The sequence below is a fragment of the Elephas maximus genome, chromosome 10 (genome assembly GCF_024166365.1).
Source record: "Elephas maximus indicus isolate mEleMax1 chromosome 10, mEleMax1 primary haplotype, whole genome shotgun sequence".
Taxonomy (NCBI): domain Eukaryota; kingdom Metazoa; phylum Chordata; class Mammalia; order Proboscidea; family Elephantidae; genus Elephas; species Elephas maximus.
In genome coordinates this window covers 34823858-34843096 of record NC_064828.1, presented here as the reverse complement: position 1 = coordinate 34843096, position 19239 = coordinate 34823858, and the positions used below count along the sequence as shown (strand labels likewise).

The 19239-nt window shown below is 43.8% G+C and overlaps 1 protein-coding gene across 1 annotated transcript; it reads right to left on the bottom strand.

Annotated features, from left to right (window-relative positions):
• Positions 1 to 5782: 5782 nt before the first annotated feature.
• NGDN (neuroguidin) lies at positions 5783 to 18841 on the bottom strand. Its single transcript, XM_049898639.1, has 12 exons — positions 18787 to 18841; positions 18568 to 18665; positions 18143 to 18202; positions 17455 to 17526; positions 14188 to 14325; positions 13851 to 13935; positions 13716 to 13768; positions 13337 to 13460; positions 13073 to 13241; positions 12142 to 12298; positions 11942 to 11999; positions 5783 to 11487 (listed from the first exon to the last, which is right to left on the bottom strand). Exons 1-12 carry the CDS (start codon positions 18824 to 18826, stop codon positions 11468 to 11470), a joined length of 1074 nt encoding a protein of 357 aa, XP_049754596.1. The 5' UTR covers positions 18827 to 18841; the 3' UTR covers positions 5783 to 11467.
• Between the last annotated feature and the right edge of the window lie 398 nt (positions 18842 to 19239).

The following is a 19239-nucleotide window of genomic DNA, read 5'->3' as shown; positions in this document are numbered from 1 at the left end:
CCACAGACAGCAAACTCAAAGTCTACCTTGGGATGCAATGAGGAAAAAGAACTGAGATTAAATCCTGAATTTTCCCATCCTAGATTTTCTTGGTTCTCCAGAACACAGTACACATTTCGAGATTAGTATTTGTCTATCTATGAAAAACCTTCAAAGTTCATGACCTCCCCTGGCTTTGGGCAAACTTTACCTATTCTGGACAGATACAAATTTATCTCCCAAAGAGCCCCTCCAGTAGAGCATCCCTTGCAGGGAGGAAGCCCTCCTTCATTTCTAATCTACAGCACTGCTATTAAAATTGAAATGTATTTCTTCAGCAGACGTTCAAAGCAGCAAATTAACATCCTCTGTATCATTATGTCTCAGGTTATTCATACATGCTAATGTTTGAGACCCATAGCTCTACCTCCTAACCTTTAGCGGCCTCCAGACACTTTCATTTCCCCAATGTTAATAATTCTAATGTTTTCCTTTCCAGTAGATTCCACTCTCCATGATTTCGCTTCTCTGTCTTTTCATACCTCTTTCAGGTTTCTTTCTGCTCAGATTGTTCTTTCCTCATCAACCCTTTATTCCCCTTCCCCCTGCCTTCTCACTCCCAAATCTCCTATCCCAAGTGGACAGGAGCCTTGCTTTACCACCCCCACTTTTCTGACCTGGCACTCTTCCCTGTAGGAATGTTAATTAGCATGTGGGATTTAATTAATTCAGCAGCTAATTAAAAATGGGGGAGGAAGAGTGGGAGAGGAGGAGGGCAGGAGAGACGAGCCCCGCTTCAGTGCAGAAGGCACCACAGATGGTTCTGGGTTGGCTGGCACCATGCCACCGCCCTCCAACCCCCCCCCAACAGCACGCACAACGAGGGGGGAGGGGCAAATGTGAGGCGCATAGACTGGCAGAGGCTCTAGACGGACTCATTCAGTCCCACTGCTGCTTTGTGCTGGCGAGAGACAGAAAGGTGGAAATAAGAGAAAGTGGGGGGTGGGGGGAGAGCTACCGAGCGACCACACTCAGGAAGAGGAAAGGAAGAGGGCATCCGAACCGAATGACTCCTCTCCTCTTCAACCCTAGAAGAAGCCAAGAGAAGAGCCTTGTCCATTCCAAGAGAGAGCCAGCATTTTGAGGTTCCCTGGCTCCTAAAGACTACTGAGGACAAGATGGGAAAATATAGCCACTGATACTATGGAGAAAAAGGGTTAGCTTACTCTGGCAACCAGGGACCCACTCTGCTGCCATTCTTCCCATGCCATGCCATTTCTTCAGCAGGAGCAGGCGATGGGGAAGATAGCTATCCAAAGTGAAAGATGGGGGGTGGGCACAGATGGGAGATGGTGAGCAAACAGACAAGGAGATTTAAAGGAAGAGGAATGAAGGGTGTACACGACAAGGGAAGGGAGAAGTGGGGGAAGGTGAAGGCAAAGAAATAAAAAATGGAGAAGGAAAACAGGAAGTTAGGGGCAGAGCTATGCTTTGTTTGCCACAATGGATACAGAGGGACGGAATGTCCGCACTGAGGACTTTCACACACTGATCACACCCCGCCTAGGCCAGGCAGAGGGGGGACGACAGCACCACAGGCAGAGGGCAGGGGCAGGTCCTTCTGAGGGTCAGCTAAGGTGCCGGAGACAGGGAACCTTTCCTGCAGGATCTTCCTAAATGCTGGATATTTCTGCCAACCCAGGAATTTACCAAAAGCAATGGAGAAAAGCTTCCAAATGAACAGAGGAGGAGGCTAGGATGACAGGAGGCTGCAGAACCCGCTTCCAGGAGCTCCAGCAGGGAGATGGGTGAGGAATGGGATTTTTAGCAGCACTCAGTTGGCTCTCTGGGGGTGTCATCTCATACTCTGAGGGGGAAATAAATCCCATTAGAGGGCTGATTTCACGGATGAGAAAGAGACGACAGGCTGGGTCTCAGAAAGCACCCCTTTGGTGGGACACATCTAGGAAGCTTTTGGGCTTAAAGCCTTGGGAAGGACTAAAAGAGGGCAAGAAGGAGGTCTTCCTTCAGTGACAGATACATAAGAATTGACTGAAGGGAACTGAGAAGGAGGGTTTGAAGCCACATAAAGGCTTTCGGGTATTAACTGCCATAGAGCTAAATGTAGTGGCAAAGAAGGGTCATTGTAGCTGAGAGACAGGGTTTTCCTACCTAGGAATTCTGATTTGATCTCCTTACCACCTAGGGCTGACTGCAAGATCCAGCAGTGAATGAATCAAAATTGGGAGAGAGCAAGTAGAAACTCAGGAGCTTCCTACTCTCCAGAGCCCACCTGTGGGGCTAAACCCAAGGCTGGTAGATGAAACAAAGCAGTAAGCTGTTACAGGCTGAGTCAAAGTGGAAGTAATCTAAACATATTTCCTATTCTAGGTTACGAATAAGAATTGTACAAACACTTATTAATAGACCCACAATGATGGTTTGACACTAGGGAGAAATTCTCTAAGGCTTGGGAAATAGATCGTCCATAGAACCTTTTGTTACTTAAGTTGTCATGAAGAGTTTTGTTGCAAATAAGCAGCAAGAGGTGGGATGAGCCTCCAGAGTTTCCAGTATCTACTGCCATGTGCCATCCAGAGTCAATGTATTTTTGAAGGGAAGGCTTAGGGGAAGGGATACCTTAGTCAGCAAGAAGGTCAAACTAAGTAAGAAATAGAAGCCAGGGCTTTGGAAATTCCCTGCCTTGGCACTACTGAGGCCCCTCTGATAGGCTGGACTATGTAATGTCTGAGGGGAATGCTAGCCCCTTCCCAGTAAGCCAGGTACCTCATATGGATGGCCTACGAACCCTGGCTCTCCCAACCACTGATGCTTTCCCTCAGCAGATCAAACAAGGCTGGGTTAAACACAAAACCTGATTGTAGAACTGGTTTCAAGGCTGTCAGTGACGTTGGGGATGAAATGGCTGCTTTCACTTCCAAGGGGTGATAAACCTACATCAGACCTAGATGTCAGAGGATATAGTTTCTAATGCCAGCTCTACTAATGATTTATTTTTACAGTCCTAGATAAATAGTTTCCCCCTAAAGGACCTACGAATGGAAAAAAACAAAAATCAACCAATTTCAGCTACAGCACTTTAAGTACCTAGAGAAGAAAAAGCTACCTTCAAGAGGGTGATAGAACTAAAATGTCTCCACCATTCATTGCAGCAAATATTTATCAGCCTTGGTTTTAAGTGAGAGACCTTAACAGGGATCATCATCTATGTTATAGGAGACTATCATCCCAATTAGAGTCCCCTGAATAGGACAAGAGAAGTCTAAGAAGGGCAGAAGGAAAATCAGCTGAGGAAACAAAGAGGCTGATGTGTCTCCAGCAATACACACACTTTAGGAAGGCAGGAGAAACAGGCAAGAGACCATCAGCCCTTCAGGGGTTCAGATAATAAAGTGAAGCGTGTAGTGTTCTAGCCTCCATTTTCCACTATGGCTCTTCACAAGGCTCTGCTGGGCAGGCAAACTCTGCCTCTCCACTGGCCAGGAGTCAGCCTTGACTTGGGCATGCTGGAGAAATGGAAGCCAGCTATTCTAGGGCTGCCCCTTAAGCGAAGGAAAACCTCCTCGCCTCCTCCACCTCTCTACATACAACCAGGGAACAAGGGAAAGAGGCCACACTGGCCATATCATGGGCAATTCCTAGGGCAGACACAAGGCAAAGACCCAGCGCTACTATCCAGGGAGTTACTAGGATGCTATTAATTCATAAAGAATAATTCATTAAGAAGAAAATTAGCCATTCTAGAAATTCGATGATTTTACGGTTAACAACACTGCTGAGTTGGCTGAGGGGCCTGGGGTACTGATCACACAATGAGAGGTCCCCAGATAAGAGAAGCAAGGTGAGGCAAGGGCTGGTGGTCATGGTCTGCTGAGTTTGGACTATATTCTGGGAAGGTTAAATAACAAAGGGAGCTGTGGGCAGAGTGGAACAAACCTTTGCATTCAGCCGAGGTAAAGGAGACACTTGGAATGACAGAAGGAAGAAGCAGGCCAGAAGAGCAAGCTGAGGTCCTGTGGCCAGAATTGTACTCGGTAATAACCAGCCAGCCAGGGTGCCCACCAAGTAGGCATCATAGCTGCCCTGGCAAGGACCTTCTGAGAACTCAAAAGATCAGTGACAAGACATCTCCCGAGGGACTACACAACAGGTTTAGAGCATGGCTTTCCTCCAGAGTGTTTAAAACACAGGATAGCAAAAGTACAGCTATCCTTTGCAATCTAAATCAAAATTTTTGGATGAAACCAAATTCTTGCTAATCCTTATCTCCAATTTCCCCAGCATGTGGAACCAAATACTATAGGCTCAGATAACACAGTATCCCTTGCTACTTAAACTCTCACTATCCAAACCAGAACTGAACAGATTTAGACAGCAAAGGAACCCCTTACTTTTTTCATCTCCATTCATTTCCCTCATCATTCTGCCCTGGTCTTCAACAGTGATGCCTTAGTTCCCTTCACCCTGTTCTCTTCTAACCACCTTCATCTACAGCCCCCTTTCGTTAGGAGTCATCTGTGAGATGCCAACAGCTAAAGAGAGAAAGAAAAAGAAAAGGGGTGAAGAAGAATGTGTGTTTTAGATAGGAGGAGGTCCTGCAGAGAGAGAGAGAAATAGAGACAGAGAAAAAGCAAGAGAGCTGGAGCAGGGGGGAGGGGAAGAAGATGGCACTGCGGAAAAGAAGGGCACCACAAAATTAATTTGAGGAAGGGAACAGTAGAGGAGACGTTGGTGGAATAACAATCAGGTGGTAGAGGGCTGGGGAAAAGGGGAGGGTGACAGAGAATGGGGGGAACGGTGCTGGGGAGGAGGGTCTTACATGTGGAGCAACAGCAGCACCACCTATGGGTATGGTGAAGGGTTACAGACAGCAACAAAAGAGGCCCCCACCTCGAGATCCTGGGCTCGGGAGTTGGGGTGCAGATGGGGAGTGAAAAGCCATGGCTTCTGCCCTTCAAACTTCTCAGTAACACAACACACAGACTATAAGAATAAATTCTATATCGCTCTCCTGGGGAGAAGGAGACTTAACAAGGTAGGGGAGGGAGGACAGAGAACTCCTGGCTTTTTCCATCCCAGGGGGGTTTCTCCTCAGAATTCAGGCAGTAGAAAAGAGTATGAAAGGGGAGGAATGCCAGGTACTGAGAGGGACGTGAGTGGCTGGAGAAAGGATTTTCTCTTCATTTCCAAGTGATTTCCTCTCTCCACTGGATGCTTGAGTTTACAACTCCCTCCGTGGGCAGTGGATGTCCCTCAGGCATCTGCTCCCTCCCAGCATTGCCTGGAAACTCCCAGCCATCACTAGAAACCCCTAGGGCGCCACTAAGCTCCTAGAAGGAAAGGAAGGGTCGAGTCCCCTACCTGTCAAACAGACCAAGGGAGGAGGAGTGGGGTAGGGTGGAGAGAATGAAAGAGAGAAAGCAAGAGCTCTGCAGAGGGAAGGGGGAGGGAAATGTGATCAGTGGTATTTGTTGTGCTCCCAGAGAGGAAGAATCCGTCACATTTTTAATAATAATAAATACATGAAGACAGATTTGCCAGCACTGCTCTGGCTCCTTGGGAAGCATGGGGGAGGGGAGCCAATGCAGCTGCAGCAGAGACCAATACTCCCCTTCCCCTCCCCCATTAGATAGGCTCAGTGTTGCACCAGCCTCCTCCTCCCCCTCTAACTGCAGTCCTCCCTTCACAGCTCACCCTTTCCATGGTCCCCTCACAGTGCTCTGTCCCTCCCTCCCCCAGCTCTCTCCACTCCCTGCAGTCCTGGACTTCATCCTTTCAGCCCTGGTCCTCATTTAACAGCCTCTCCTCAGCTCTCAGAAGCCCTAGTACACACATCTTAGATCTACTACCCCCATGCTCCCCCAACCCTGAGGCCCCACTCGTTCCTAACAATGCCCTTTACTATCCGACAGCAATCTTCCTCCATATAACATTCCCACAGAAGTAATCCAGCATATTCCAGCATTTCCTGGATTCCACCAAAAGGGACTGCTTTTCTCCCCATTTTGATTTCAATGTGACCTCCTTTCTCATAACCTTAAACATAATGGCCATCAAATGTGCCCGTGTTTAGGGGGTATAAGGGCCTCGGGACTAGGTGACTACTGCCACCTATTGACCCAAATTTGTTCAAGATAGACCTTTAATACACTTCTAACACAACGACACTCTGTTATTTCAAAAGCATCAATAGCTTAAACATGCAAAGGCATGGCTCTTGGGGCTTCTCTGAGGTGCTCTGAACAATGAGATCAAAGAAATACAAAAGCAAGACTGGGCAGAGAGCCAGAGCAATGATGGCTTTCTCTACACAGAGGCAGCAAAAGAGCCTGAGCCCAAGGAATTAAAAAGCAACTGTTAAGTCTCCTCAAAGGTCTATAAGCAAAGAAGAGTAGGGGACAGAGAATTTTTCTTAAGGGCTGGTAAAAACCTTGTGCACGACAATACGAATGATGTTACCACCAGAGCAGAAGGCACTATTGCACTCATGTCTCCCTCAAGGTGTCCAAACCCTTGGACAAATCTAAACGTGGTAAGATCCTAGGGACTGCTGCTAATTCTTACCCAATCTATACCAACCAGAATCAAAGATCTGGACAAGTAAACTGGGCTCTGTAAAATAACAGGACTACACCATGGAGCTCCATGGATTGGTTTTGCTATGTACCTTCCACCAACACAGCGATGAACTCTCCATGGTGCTGAAAACTGAGATAATCGGGTCATTCCTTCCTCGTCTACAAAAAAGCATTTTCCTAACCAAGTATTCATGAGACTTTTGTGAACTCTTGACAGAAATTTCCCCAAGCCTTCATAAAATCATAACAAAACAAAGCTTGAGCGGCAAAAACATGCCTTGATCAAGCACTCTTCTCCACCCCCGAAGATGAAAAAATTAAAGCAGAAGATGCTAAACTACTTGGCCCAAAATAAAACCAGGACTCTCAACATCACAGGATAAAGCTGAAGAGGTGCTCACATACACTAATGACAGACATTACTTAATGAATACTGGAAATGGTCTGTTTTCAGTATTCCACTTAGGAAATCTGACATTCATGTGGTTTTAAAATCAGAGAACCAAATCTATGAGTAGAAAAAAAGAAAACAAATAACAACAGTCATAAAGAAACCCCGAAATTCTAATTCTTAGTTCCCTTGCTCAACTACCAAACAGTGGTCTTCAAACGATGTTCCATGGATTTCTAAAGATTCCTTGGAGCTCCTCGGCAATCTTGGAAAAAGGGGTTATGAGTCCATTGAGCTCAAGGTCCCCTCATCCCCTCTTCAACCCAATTAACCCTGTTATTGTTGTTAGGTGCTGTCGAGTCTCTTTCAACTCATAGCAACCCCATGTACAACAGAATGAAACACTGTCCAGTCCTGCACCATCCTCACAACTGTTGTTATACTTAAGCCTATTGCTGCAGCCACCGTGTCAATCCATCTCATTGGGGGTCTTCCTCTTTGCTGACCCTCTACTTTGCCAAGCACAATGTCCTTCTCCAGGGACTGGCTCCTCCTGATAACACGTCCAAAGTATGTGAGATGAAGTCTTGCCATCCTTGCTTCTAAGGAGCATTTTGGCTGCACTTTTTCCAAAACAGATTTGTTCATTCTTCTGGCAGTCCATGGTATATTCAATATTCTTCAACAACACTGTAGTTCAAATGCGCCAGTTCTTCTTACGTCTTTTTTATGCATTGTCCAGCTTTTGCATGCATATAAGGTAACTGAAAACACCATGGCTTAGGTCAGGCACACCTTAGTCCTTAAAGCAACATCTTCGGTTTTTAACACTTTAAACAGATCTGTTGCAGCAGATTTGCCCAAAGCAATACACTGTTTGATTTCTTGACTGCTGCTTCCGTGGGTGTTGATTGTACATCCAAGTCAAATGAAATCCTTGACAAATTCAATCCTTTCTCTGTTTATCACAATGTTGCTTATTGGTCCAGTTCTGAGAATTTTTGTTTTCTTTATATTAAGGTGTAATCCATACCGAAGGCTGTAGTCTTTGATTTTCAACAGTAAGGACTTCAAGTCCTCTTCACTTTGACCTAGAAAGGTTGTGTCATCTGTATATTGCAGGTTGTTAGTCTTCCTCCAATCCCAATGCCACGTTCTTCATATAGTTCAACTTCTCGGATCATTTGCTTAGCATAGACTGAAGTACGGTCAAAGGATACAACCCTTACACACACCTTTCCTGGCTTAAACTATGCAGTATCCCCTTGTTCTGTTCAAATGACTGCCTTTTGGTCTATGTACAGGTTCTTCATGAGCACAACTAAGTGTTCTGGCATTCCCGCTCTTTGCAATGTTATCCATAATTTCTTATGATCCACACAGTTGAATTCCTTTGCACAGTCAATAAAACACAGGTAAACATCCTCCTGGTATTCTCTGCTTTCAGCCATGATCCATCTGACTTCAGCAAAGATATCCTTTGTTCGTCCTTTTCTGAATCCCGCTTGAACTTCTGGCAGTTCCCTGTCGATGTACTGCTACAATCGCTTTTAAGTTATCTTCAGCAAAATTTTACTTCTGTGTATACCAATGATATTGTTTGATAATTCCCATAACCCTACTTATTCCTATTTTACATATTGAGAATCCAAGTAAAATGGATTCTCTAGTTCTCATGGTACTCGAAAAATTGTTTTGTGGCACTGGTACAAATATTCTCAGAAATAATTCAACTTTTTGTCGGAAACCTCTTTCAAACAATACTTGTCATCCAGAAAGCCAGAGATAACAAGAGGTCATGGGACTAAAGCCTAAATTGAATTAATATGAACTCTACAAAGGCAGGGTTTTTTGTCTGTTCTGTTCACTGCTTTCCCATCAAGAAGCCAGAACAGTGTCTGGAACTCATAGTTTCTAACAGAAATGGGCACGGAGCAGAGGAGCGCTAGACATTAGAAGTACCTAGGAATGTTTTTTTTAATAGGAAAAAAAATAACAAAGACTTTCATGACCCCAGGACACTTGAGGTCGTCCATCCTCTGTGTGTCCCAAGCACTGGTACTCCAACTTATTAGCCAAGTGTCTGAGTTACCTCACTTTAAACTGAGATATGTTTTGTAACGATTAAGTGTAAAACACTTAGCTCAGTATGTGATGCAAGGTAAGCTCTTCAAAAAAAAAAAAAAAAGCACCTTATCCCTTCCCTTGGCAGTTTTCATAATCCAAAAATCATAATATCTGAAGACACAAATGCGGCAGTCCTAACAGAGAAACAAATGCAGTGGTCCTAACTAAAGCTTTTTTTTTTTTTCTTTTTATTGTACTTTAGATGAATGTTTACAGAACAAACTAGCTTCTCATTAAACAGTTAGTACATGTATTATTTTACAACATTGGTTAACCTCATGACATGCCAATACTCTCCCTTCTCGACCTTGGGTTCCCTATTAGCAGCTTTCCTGTCCCCTCCAGGCTTCTCGCCCTTGCCACTGGGCTGGTGTGCCCTTTCAGTCTCGTTTTGTTTTAAGGGCCTGTCTAAACTTTGGCTGAAGGTTGAACCTCAAGAGTGACTTCATTATTGAGCTAAAAGGGTGTCCGAGGGCCATACTCTGGGGGTTTCTCCAGTCTCTGTCAGGCCAGCAAGTCTGGTCTTTCTAACTAAAGCATTTTTGAGCTGAACCACTTGTCCAGTTAGTTTAGCCAGGTTAGAAAATCTCCAAATCTGTTCTTATAGCTCTTCGTCTACATTTATTCAAGGAAATACAAGTACGAGGCCCCTTGCACAATAAGATGTTCTTCTTTTAACTCTAGAATCAAATAGTGTTGGATTCAAACACATGTCAGGCTCCCTCAGATCTGCCAGAGCCTAAGAGTTAAAGGCTCTGGAACCAAATCCATCTGGGTGTGGTCTATGATCTCTAGGCTCTCTGATTTAGAGGGAATCTCAGAGATTCAGTCTAACCCATTCATTCTTCAGTTAAGGAAAATCAAGGCCAGATATGTTAATTTGCCCAAGATCACAGACTTAGCTGAAGACAGCACTAGGACCAGTCTGCTGACTTCTTCCTGTCAGGCTACTCCTGACTGAAAACAAAACTCCTGCCCCAATCAGGCCCAACAGTATAAATCAACCAGGTTTTAGTGATGTAATTACCCAAATTATATTCTTCTCCATGACACTGCTCAGGAGTGCAAGGCATAAAAATTAGCTTTTCATAAGACCCAAAACCCTTTAAAAAACAAACAAAAATTCCAATGACTTCATTCCACTCTTCAACTTCTATCTCTTTCTATCCCTTTTTTTAAGGAGCCCTGGCAACACAGTGGTTAAAGTGTTCAGCTGCTACCTAAAGGTCTGTGGTTTAAATTCACCAGCCACTCTGCAGGAGAAAGATATGGCAGTCTGCTTTCTAAGATTAAAGTCTTAGAAATCATCTGGGGTAGTTCTACTCTGTCCTATAGGATCGCTATGCATCAGAATCAACTCGACGGCAACAGGTTTTGGGTTTTCACTTTTTACAGTACCCAAGCCCTGATGAGAAAAAAAAAAAAAAAAAGATACCAAATATGGTAATGTACTCTTGGGTCTTTTAAGATAGGACACTGAAGGATTTTTCTCCAACAGAGGTCCTTCTCTGGATGGAATATGTAACTCCCACCAGTCTCCTGGTTTGGCTGTTATCTCTACAGGATTTTCATTCTCTTGGTCTTCAAGCTGGGAATTTTCTGTCTACCTGCATACTGACATTCTCTTGCATGCTCTCAGTAAAAACGCTGGCCTTTAATGACTCTGGTAAACTGAGGCCTTAGTTGAAGGAGGCTGAGAGAGGCTGGAAAATGCAAGGTTAGACTGATTCTTTGCATTCCAGTTTTCTCGTTTACTATTCTCTCTACTCAAACTTTTGAACTCTCAATAACTGACCAATGATCAGCCTTATGTTCACTATTTTAGAAAGAAAAGTACTCAGAAGTGGAGACAAGAATAATTCTTGCTAATAAGAGAAGTCCTATCTTGTTTTTGAGTATAGTCAAGCATCAAAGAAGTTCTTGAACCACTAATGCCACCTGGTGGCCAGCAAGATATATTAACACAACTTAAAATTCACATACTTCAGATATTAAGACAATAACAAATCATACAGGAAGCTGGGGGTCACATGGGTTGGAAGAGTTGATTATATTACTCTAATCTCTTGATATTTTTGTAAGATAACCAATTTCTGGAAAAAATATGTCCTTAAGGACAAATACATATAACCACTTTCTCTCACCCCCAAGAAAATCTCGTCTTTGCTCTTTCACCACCCCCTCACCAAAAATGTCGCATACCCAGCAATTCACTCACAATACGTGTACAAAGGGGGCTTTAATTCATAAGTAAAATCAATTTTATTAATAAAGATCTTCCCACATGTCCAAACAATGAATTCCAAGAATAAAAAGTGAAATTAGAAGTATCCCAGGATGACAAAAAATATATAAACACGTACACCCATAATCACCGCCGCCTCCGAAAACCTGAAAGGAAGGGAAACCAAGAATGAGGCAAAGGACAGTTGGAAAAGCTGAAGGGACAGAAAAAAAAAAGGACATCTAGAGGAGACAGGATCAATAGGAGTGGGTCCCCTGGGCGGTATCTTTATATCCTCCCAGACAAAAGATTAGAAGTAGGAATCACACTGAAATGTGATAATCGCTCCTTCAAGTGACATTTTTATAATGCTACTCCTGGAAGCCTGTACAGGAGCTGTGGGAACTTAGAAATGGGATCCAGATATCCCTTTTGTGAATGGTGCTAATTTCCAGTTTGGGAGAGAAAAAAAAAAGAAAGCCCATCTAAGGAGACTTGTACCCATCACAGAAGATACTATAGAGGTTGGTGAGACCTAGGTTGACAATTTCAGAGAGCTGGCATCCCAATTCACACTTCCCACCCTGCACTTGATCACCTAAGCCCTAGCCTTTCACTGACCTTTCTTCTTCCGACCTTTCTTAAGGATCTTCTTCCGCTTCTTAATAGGATTCTGGTCCTGGGGACAGATGGAGAAGTGGAGAAATGGCAGCGCACTTCCAAGTATCAGCATCCCTTCCCACGTTCTTCATGGTAATAAGACCCACACATGTGCAGCTGAGAGCATGAAGATCCCCTTCCACCCTGTGTCTCGACCTCACCTCATCAAGATGAGGGGTTCCTCCCGTCAAAGCACTGATGTCACTGAAGTGCGTGAGGGAGTGAAGTTGTGAGCTCATGACACTTGCTCGTTTTCGCCGCCCTTTCTCTCGCTTACTGACACTTAGACGCACCATCATGCTCTCCTCATAGTTAACCCTGCCAGAGAAAGACGGACACTGTTTGCAGTAGGCTCAGACAATGGGGACAGAGAGCTGCAGCCAAGAACTCGGGCCCGGGTACTCATCCCTTGTTCGGATACTTCTCAGGAAATTTCATAGTACATCAACAGAGTATTTAATAAGGACAAACAGCAGCAGTGTGTTTCCTCAAATATTCTCTGTGCCAGGAGTTCCCTGTTCTCTAGAGATAAGCCCATAGCCTAGCCACAGAAATTTTAAAAACAGTGTATCAAGAAGTTCTTATATCCCAGCTCTATAAACATAGGGTTCCCTAAATGAAAGCTTCCACCCAAATCTATCAAGTGCAGAGGCTGCTATGTGAGCAAAGTTGATGAGTCTGTCTTAAGTCACAACTGCTCTTCTACTTTTCTTCCCTGAACTTATCTAGAACTCTCAAGGTCGTTATAAAAACCTGCCTCTATTGCCTCCTCCACAAAAGTGAAAGCTGTTGCAGTGAAGTACAGAATTTTAATGCGCTACTAGGGGAGCTGTCTACATTCCTCTTCACAGAGCATCTGCTTCAGAATGTGACACCTCAGTCTAAACAGGTGAAAAACAAAATAAAAAGACATGTTTTTTAGTTACTATTCTGTTCTTCAAACCCCTAATTCTTAGAAACTATTGTCCCGAGTTTTCCACAACACTTCCTATATGAGTGGTCCTCTTGGTACCAGACTTAATTATATTCATCCAAGGCACCAGGACAGGTCTCCAGAGTGCAGAAATAGTTTCTAAATGCAAGGGTTCAGACCTGTGTTGGTCCTCCTGACTCTGGCGAGTGACGTGAGGATGCCGAGCGTCACGGATTTCCTCTGGAGCATCAGAGTACTGCTCCTTAAGTTCCCGTATGACAGAGCTGCTCAACGCCCGTTTCTTGGCTCGTTCCAGGCGCTTCTTCTCCCGCTCGGCTTCTGTTTCATCTATATGATAAAAACCAGCAGGGGTTATCCCAAAACAGAGAAAAGGAGAAGAGAAATGCAATTCACACTGAGGAGTCCACAGCCAAAGTTCATACCATAATGTACCGGAACCAAGCGTGGAGGAACATATTTCTTAGATGCTCCTTTTACAGATTTCTTCCCCGAGGCCTCAGACTGGCCTTCCTCTGCTTCATCTTCTTCCTCATCCTCTGAGCTCAGCTACGAATAGCACACAATGTCCTCAAGCTTAAGAAGTGTTAGTTAGGCAAATGAGAAGAAAAAGCACAGCCAGAGTAGCCTGGGAAAGCAGGGACATAGACAGAAGAGAGGAAAGGGAATCTCACACTCAACTGTTCTAAGGGACCAACGGGGAAGCACCATTAATAAAAGAATCCCAGGAGATCCCGGGTCACTACGAGGCTCATTTAGGTTTAGATTCTTCAGGGAAATCAGGAAGACCATGCCATCTCTTACCTTGCTCATCATATTGCTGGGATGAGGCTTAAAGCGAAGTGGGTCATTTTCACCTGAAATAAAAACCCAGGAGGTTTTACAAGATTTGGAACTCTATGACGGTCCTCACTTTACCCTGTAGAGTCCCCCACTTACTGAGGCTGCCTGTCACTGCAGTCTTGACCAGTTTGTCAATTTGATACTTCAGTTTTTGGTCCAAGGGACGAATCTTTTCCAAGACCTATAATGTAGTAGTTAAACAGGATTGCATTCCCTTTCCAAAATTAAACACCCACCAAGGTCCCTATATTAAGTTGCTAGATAAAGCATCTAAAATATGAACAAAGTAGGGCAAATAACGAGGAAAGTACTTTGTTCATTTGGTTTCCTTACTTAAACATGAGAATACCCATTTAAACGAGAGCTACTGTGTGACATGCCTGGAGTTCAGCATTTTGAAACTTAAAACTCCAAGATGCCAAATGCTTCATACCGTACGAATCTCCACCAGTCTCAAAGCTGCAGCATGTCCCTGAAGAGACCCTCCTGAGGCTTTGTGTAAGATGAGGTGGCTCAAATCCATAAGGTACATGAGCAGCAGCTGGTCTTTCACTTCCAAGAAGCTGAGACCCTGAGATGAACAAAAGAGCTGAGATGTAGGTTCGGTTTTGGCAAAACACTCAGGAGGAAAGTGTAGGTCAGGCAAGACGATGTTTTTTTCTAAGTTCAAAATTTCCCCAATTGGTTCAAATAAGGTGTCCGTTAGTAGTTTCAAGGAAGTAGTTGTACTTAAGATGACCAACTGAAAATTATGCCAACGTGAGAAGCAAAGCACTGAGAATTACCGGGAGACAATAAGGGCAGGAAAATCAATAAAGGCTATAACAGGATTTCTCAACATCAGAGCTAATGACATTTGGGGCCAGATAATTCTTTGTTGTGGGGGGATGTTCTGGGCATTATAGGATGTTCAGCAGCATCCCTAGCTTCTACCCACTAGCTGTTCCCCCAGTTGTGACAATCAAAAATGTCTTCAGATATGGCCAAATTTTAAATTAATATAATCAAAACAACTAACTACTGACTTTATCCCCATACCATGGAATTGTAAATACAGATAAAAACAACAATCTATATGGGCTGACATGGAATTAGTTCATGTCAGCAATTGGTTCCAATTGTAGGGGAAGGGTATAATGCACATACTTTTATATGCACAGAAAAACGTCTGGAAGGTGGCACACAATTAACAACTGCTACCTCTGGGGAGTGAGATGAGGAAAAGGAAGAAGTGGAGTGCTTGTATTGTCCAAAAAAAAAAAAAAAACAATGTTTTTAGTTCTAGAATATATTACTTTTATAATAAAAATTTCTCTAATAAATGAATCCAGTGATTATCTTGGATGGGTGGTTAAAGCTGATTTTTAATCTTCTTTGTGTTTTTATGTGCTTCTAAAATTTTAAAAAGAATTACACTTACAGGCAGAAAAATCAAGCAAATATTACACAACATTTTGTTTTGTTTTTTAAATAAAAGTCATGTGTAGGTACTAATTTACTGACAAAGTCCACAGCCATGGGGAGACCTATTCCAGACACGTTAAATACTTTGCCCACTATTACAGTCAGTAAGTGCAGAGCTGGAATTCAAACTCACGTGACCCCAACACCTAAGCTCTTTTTTTTTTTTTCTAGTTATCTCTAAATCAATAATCTAAGCTCTTTACGTCAGCGCTAGTGTGATACAGGAGAACGAGCAAAGGATTTAAAGTCAGATAACTGGGATTAAGTTTTGAATCAGGCATTTGGTAGTCAAATATTGGGTGAGTCACTTAACTTCGTGACTTCAGTCTCTTCATCTGTAAAATATGTCCAGTATTTCTTCCTGTCTCAAAGAATAATTATGAGAGTCAACTAACATAAAATGGAAGTATTTTGTAGCCTGTAAAGCACCTAGGAGTCTCTGGGTGGTGCGAATGGTTAAGCACCTGAATAGTAACTAAACGGTTGGTGGTCTAAACACACCCAGAGGCACCTTGAAAGACAGGCCTGGAGATCTGCTGCTGAAAGGTCACAGCCTTGAAAACCCTACTCTGCATACATGGGGTTGCCATGAGTCAGAACTGACTCAATGTCAAACAACAACAACAATGCACCTAGAAAAGGTCTTTGGTCATGAAAGATAAGTTACTAAGTATCTGCTCAATGGATAAACAAGTATATAGCGATATAAGGTACATGCTGGGAGCCCATCTAAAAAAGGCACTAAAGTGGATCAAAGCGTGATACCCAAGACAAAGACAGCTAAGAATCTGAGAAGCAGGCTGTCCTGACATGTTTGGGAATGGCAAGTTCAGATCGGGTTTCAAGCATATGAGAGAAAAACAAAGAAGGAAGAAAAAGCAAAGATAAAAATACCGGGGGTGGGGGTGGGGGGAACAGAGGATAAGAACAAAAATGAATGATGAGAAAAAGAAAATAATACACTAAAAACATAGTTCATAATCTTTCTATAATGCATAAATTTCTTGTAACTCCCCTGCTTAAAAACCTTTCTTTGATTCTTTTTGACCTACTACGATTTTCACGCTGTTGTTGAGGTATGGAATGCTCTGCTTAAATAATACTTTAGAACAAAAGCTCAACATATCAAACAGGTAACACCAAAGTTTTTTCAATGCAGGCAGGGATGAGGGGTCCACAGCCCTCCTTCCATAATGCCCCACACCCAACGATCCCTCAGAAGGTTCTACAAGACCTTAATTTAAAAACTACATTTCAATTCTAGGATGCGCATCATTTTCACATTTTAACATCTCTGAAATCAGAACGCATCTTTCTACCAATGGTATTACATCATAGATTTATAGACGCCATTTTTGCTTAGTACATAAAAAAGTGATACATCCTCAATCAATAGCATCTTATTGTTGTTGCTGTTTAGTTGCAGGCGAGGTGGCTCTGACTCATGCTGGCCTTATGTATAACAGAACAAAACAACACCCAGTCCTGTGCCATCTTCATGATCATTGTTATGTGTGAGTCCACTGCTGGTGACTACTATTAGTGCCTTCCAACCTAGGGGTTTCATCTTCTAGCACTGTTATCAAACAACATTCTATTGTGATCCATAGGGTTTTCACTGGCTAATTTTTGGAAAGAGATAAATCAGGCCCTTCTTCCTAGTTTGTCTTAGTCTGGAAGCTCCACTGAAACCTGTCCACCCTGGGTAACTCTGCTGGTATTTGAAATGTTGGTGGCATAGCTTCCAGCATCGCAGCAACACATAAGATACCACAATACAACAAATCAACAGACAACAGCACCTCAGAAGAAATATTGTAATAATCCCTCAGCTGGCCTACAAGGCTCTTCACAGACTGACTACTTTCCCAGCCATTTCCTACCACCCCACAAACCCAAAACGTACATCCAATCACACTAAATGACTTAAACTCCTTTCTCAGAATATCACGATGCTTTCAGGCCTTTGTGGCTTTCCATATATTGTTCCTTTTTGTCCCTGACTCCTATTTATTCTTTAAAATCCTGTTACCTCCTCTGAGAAGCCTTTCCTGACTCACTCTGCTCCTCTGGCAGTTAATCTCTCCCCCAGGTTCTTACAGCACCTGCCATATCTCTGTAACACAACTGCTATTGCTTTTATCTGCCTTCCCACTAGACTCAATAATAAACCTACAAAGGAAGAACTACTGAAAACATCAAGTTAAGTGATGCTTACACTTCAAGTGTGTCTTACCTTCTCTGTAGGATAGGCTCCAGCTTGAACTTTTTTTGTCAGCGCTTGCACTTGAGCAGTTACAGCCATCACCTGAAATCAGCCCGAATAAAACAGGTGACTAGAAAACATCACGTCAGAGGCTAAAGAGCAGACGTTAAACAGTGCCACCTTAAGAATATCTGAAATGCTACAGTATTATCATATTCTCAGTTATGGGATACTACGGGAGAAATGGTTTCTGATCATTCTTCAAAGAGCAGAAAAAAGTTTCCACCTTACAGAGAAAAATCTTGAAGAAGAAACTTCTTTGTAAACCTTGGGGAGGGCACAGGGAATGGGGCCGTGGTGATGGAGGAACTATAAATTTGTACTGGTTGTAACTTACAATGCATGAAAAATATATAAATGTACACTAGTTGGGCACCCAAAGGGTAAATCATGCCACCTTTTCCAGCATCTGTTCCTTAGCTACAAAAACAAGAAAACTGATTTATGATTCAGGGGTCCTTTTGGAGTGTTCTGTGTTCCTCTGAATACCGAAATCAATTACTTTGAAATCTGGCCTAAAAAGTTTTTCATTAAGTCGTTTTACTCTTATGGTACTGGCTAGCATTCAAATATCTGCCCTTAAATCGCCAAAGTTTGGAGGTGGACCCCACAAAGACAATCCGTGACTAATCTATCCCTAAGAGGTGACACTACTCACCTGCTCCTGGAGGTTTTTCAGAAGTGTCAGGGCGCTTGGCAGGTCTGACTCTAGCACCTCCTACAGAAGGGCGGGGGGGTGGGTAAAGAAAAGCCGTTTTTTCCTAAGAATTATGAGAAAATGGGACGTCCGGGGCTGAAAACACCCTCAGATCACCCAAGACTTCGAGACTTTCCCCTCCGGTGCACACGCTGCCTCGCCTCATAGCGGGCCTGCCCCTCAGAGTACAGAAGGGGAGCGGAAACTCCATCCCCAAGTCTTCCTACAGCTGCTTTTGCCTCACTGGGCTGGAGAGGCCGCCTCCCTGAATAGACGTTCATCACCACCCTTCCCTAACGACAACAGTCTGCCCAAAGATGCCTTTAGCCGCTGAGATGAAAGGGAACATGCTCAAGAGCGACGCGAGGAAACCACACGACACTGACCTGCGCCGCCATTTTGCAGACCCGCCCCTTCCGGTGCCGTACTTCCTGAGTGACACTATCACCGTGATAGATTTGATAGACAACCGCAGTTTGCAAACCTAAGCCAATAGGAATAGGAGCACTCTCACTTCCGCCCCGAACAGGACAAACGAAAGAAAGGGCAGGATCCAACCAATGGAATAAAGGAACCGACTAAACACGTCAGACTCGGGAGGACACCTGGAAAAAATCCGTTGCGGTGGAGTGGATCCCGACTCATAGCGACTCTATAGGACAAAGTAGAACTGCCCCACAAGGCTTCCCTGGAGCGGCTGGCAGACTCGAACTGCCGACCTCTTGGTTAGCACCCAAAGCTCTTAACCACTATCCCACGAGAGTGCCTCCGTTAGAAAGAAGCATGTCCATTGGGTAAAACGATTGAAGAAAAGCCAATAAAAACTGGGCAAATAACTGATTGACAATATAATGGCCCAATGGAAAAGGAGTTAAGTTAGTGAACTGACAGCGTATTGGCTCCCGGGTACCGCAATACACAGAATCTTTCCCCCCCCACCTCCCCGCACCTTCCTTGCTTTGCCTGAATTAGCCAGTAGATGTCAGGCTTCGGCTTCCCTCGCTGGAGACGATGTTGCGGCGCCGCCATTGCTGGCTGTTCTTTCAACCTGGGCCGTG

What these genes read in the sequence shown, in the direction of transcription:
- NGDN (XM_049898639.1), bottom strand. Translation starts at nt 18,826, where the DNA reads ATGAGTCGGGATCCACTCCACCGCAACGGATTTTTTCCAG. An exon ending in GACTGGTGGAGATTCGTACG is followed by an intron (nt 13,936 to 14,187) that starts GTATGAAGCATT and finishes ACTACATTATAG; the next exon opens with GTCTTGGAAAAGATTCGTCC. An exon ending in GAACCCCTCATCTTGATGAG is followed by an intron (nt 12,000 to 12,141) that starts GTGAGGTCGAGA and finishes ATCTGTCCCCAG; the next exon opens with GACCAGAATCCTATTAAGAA.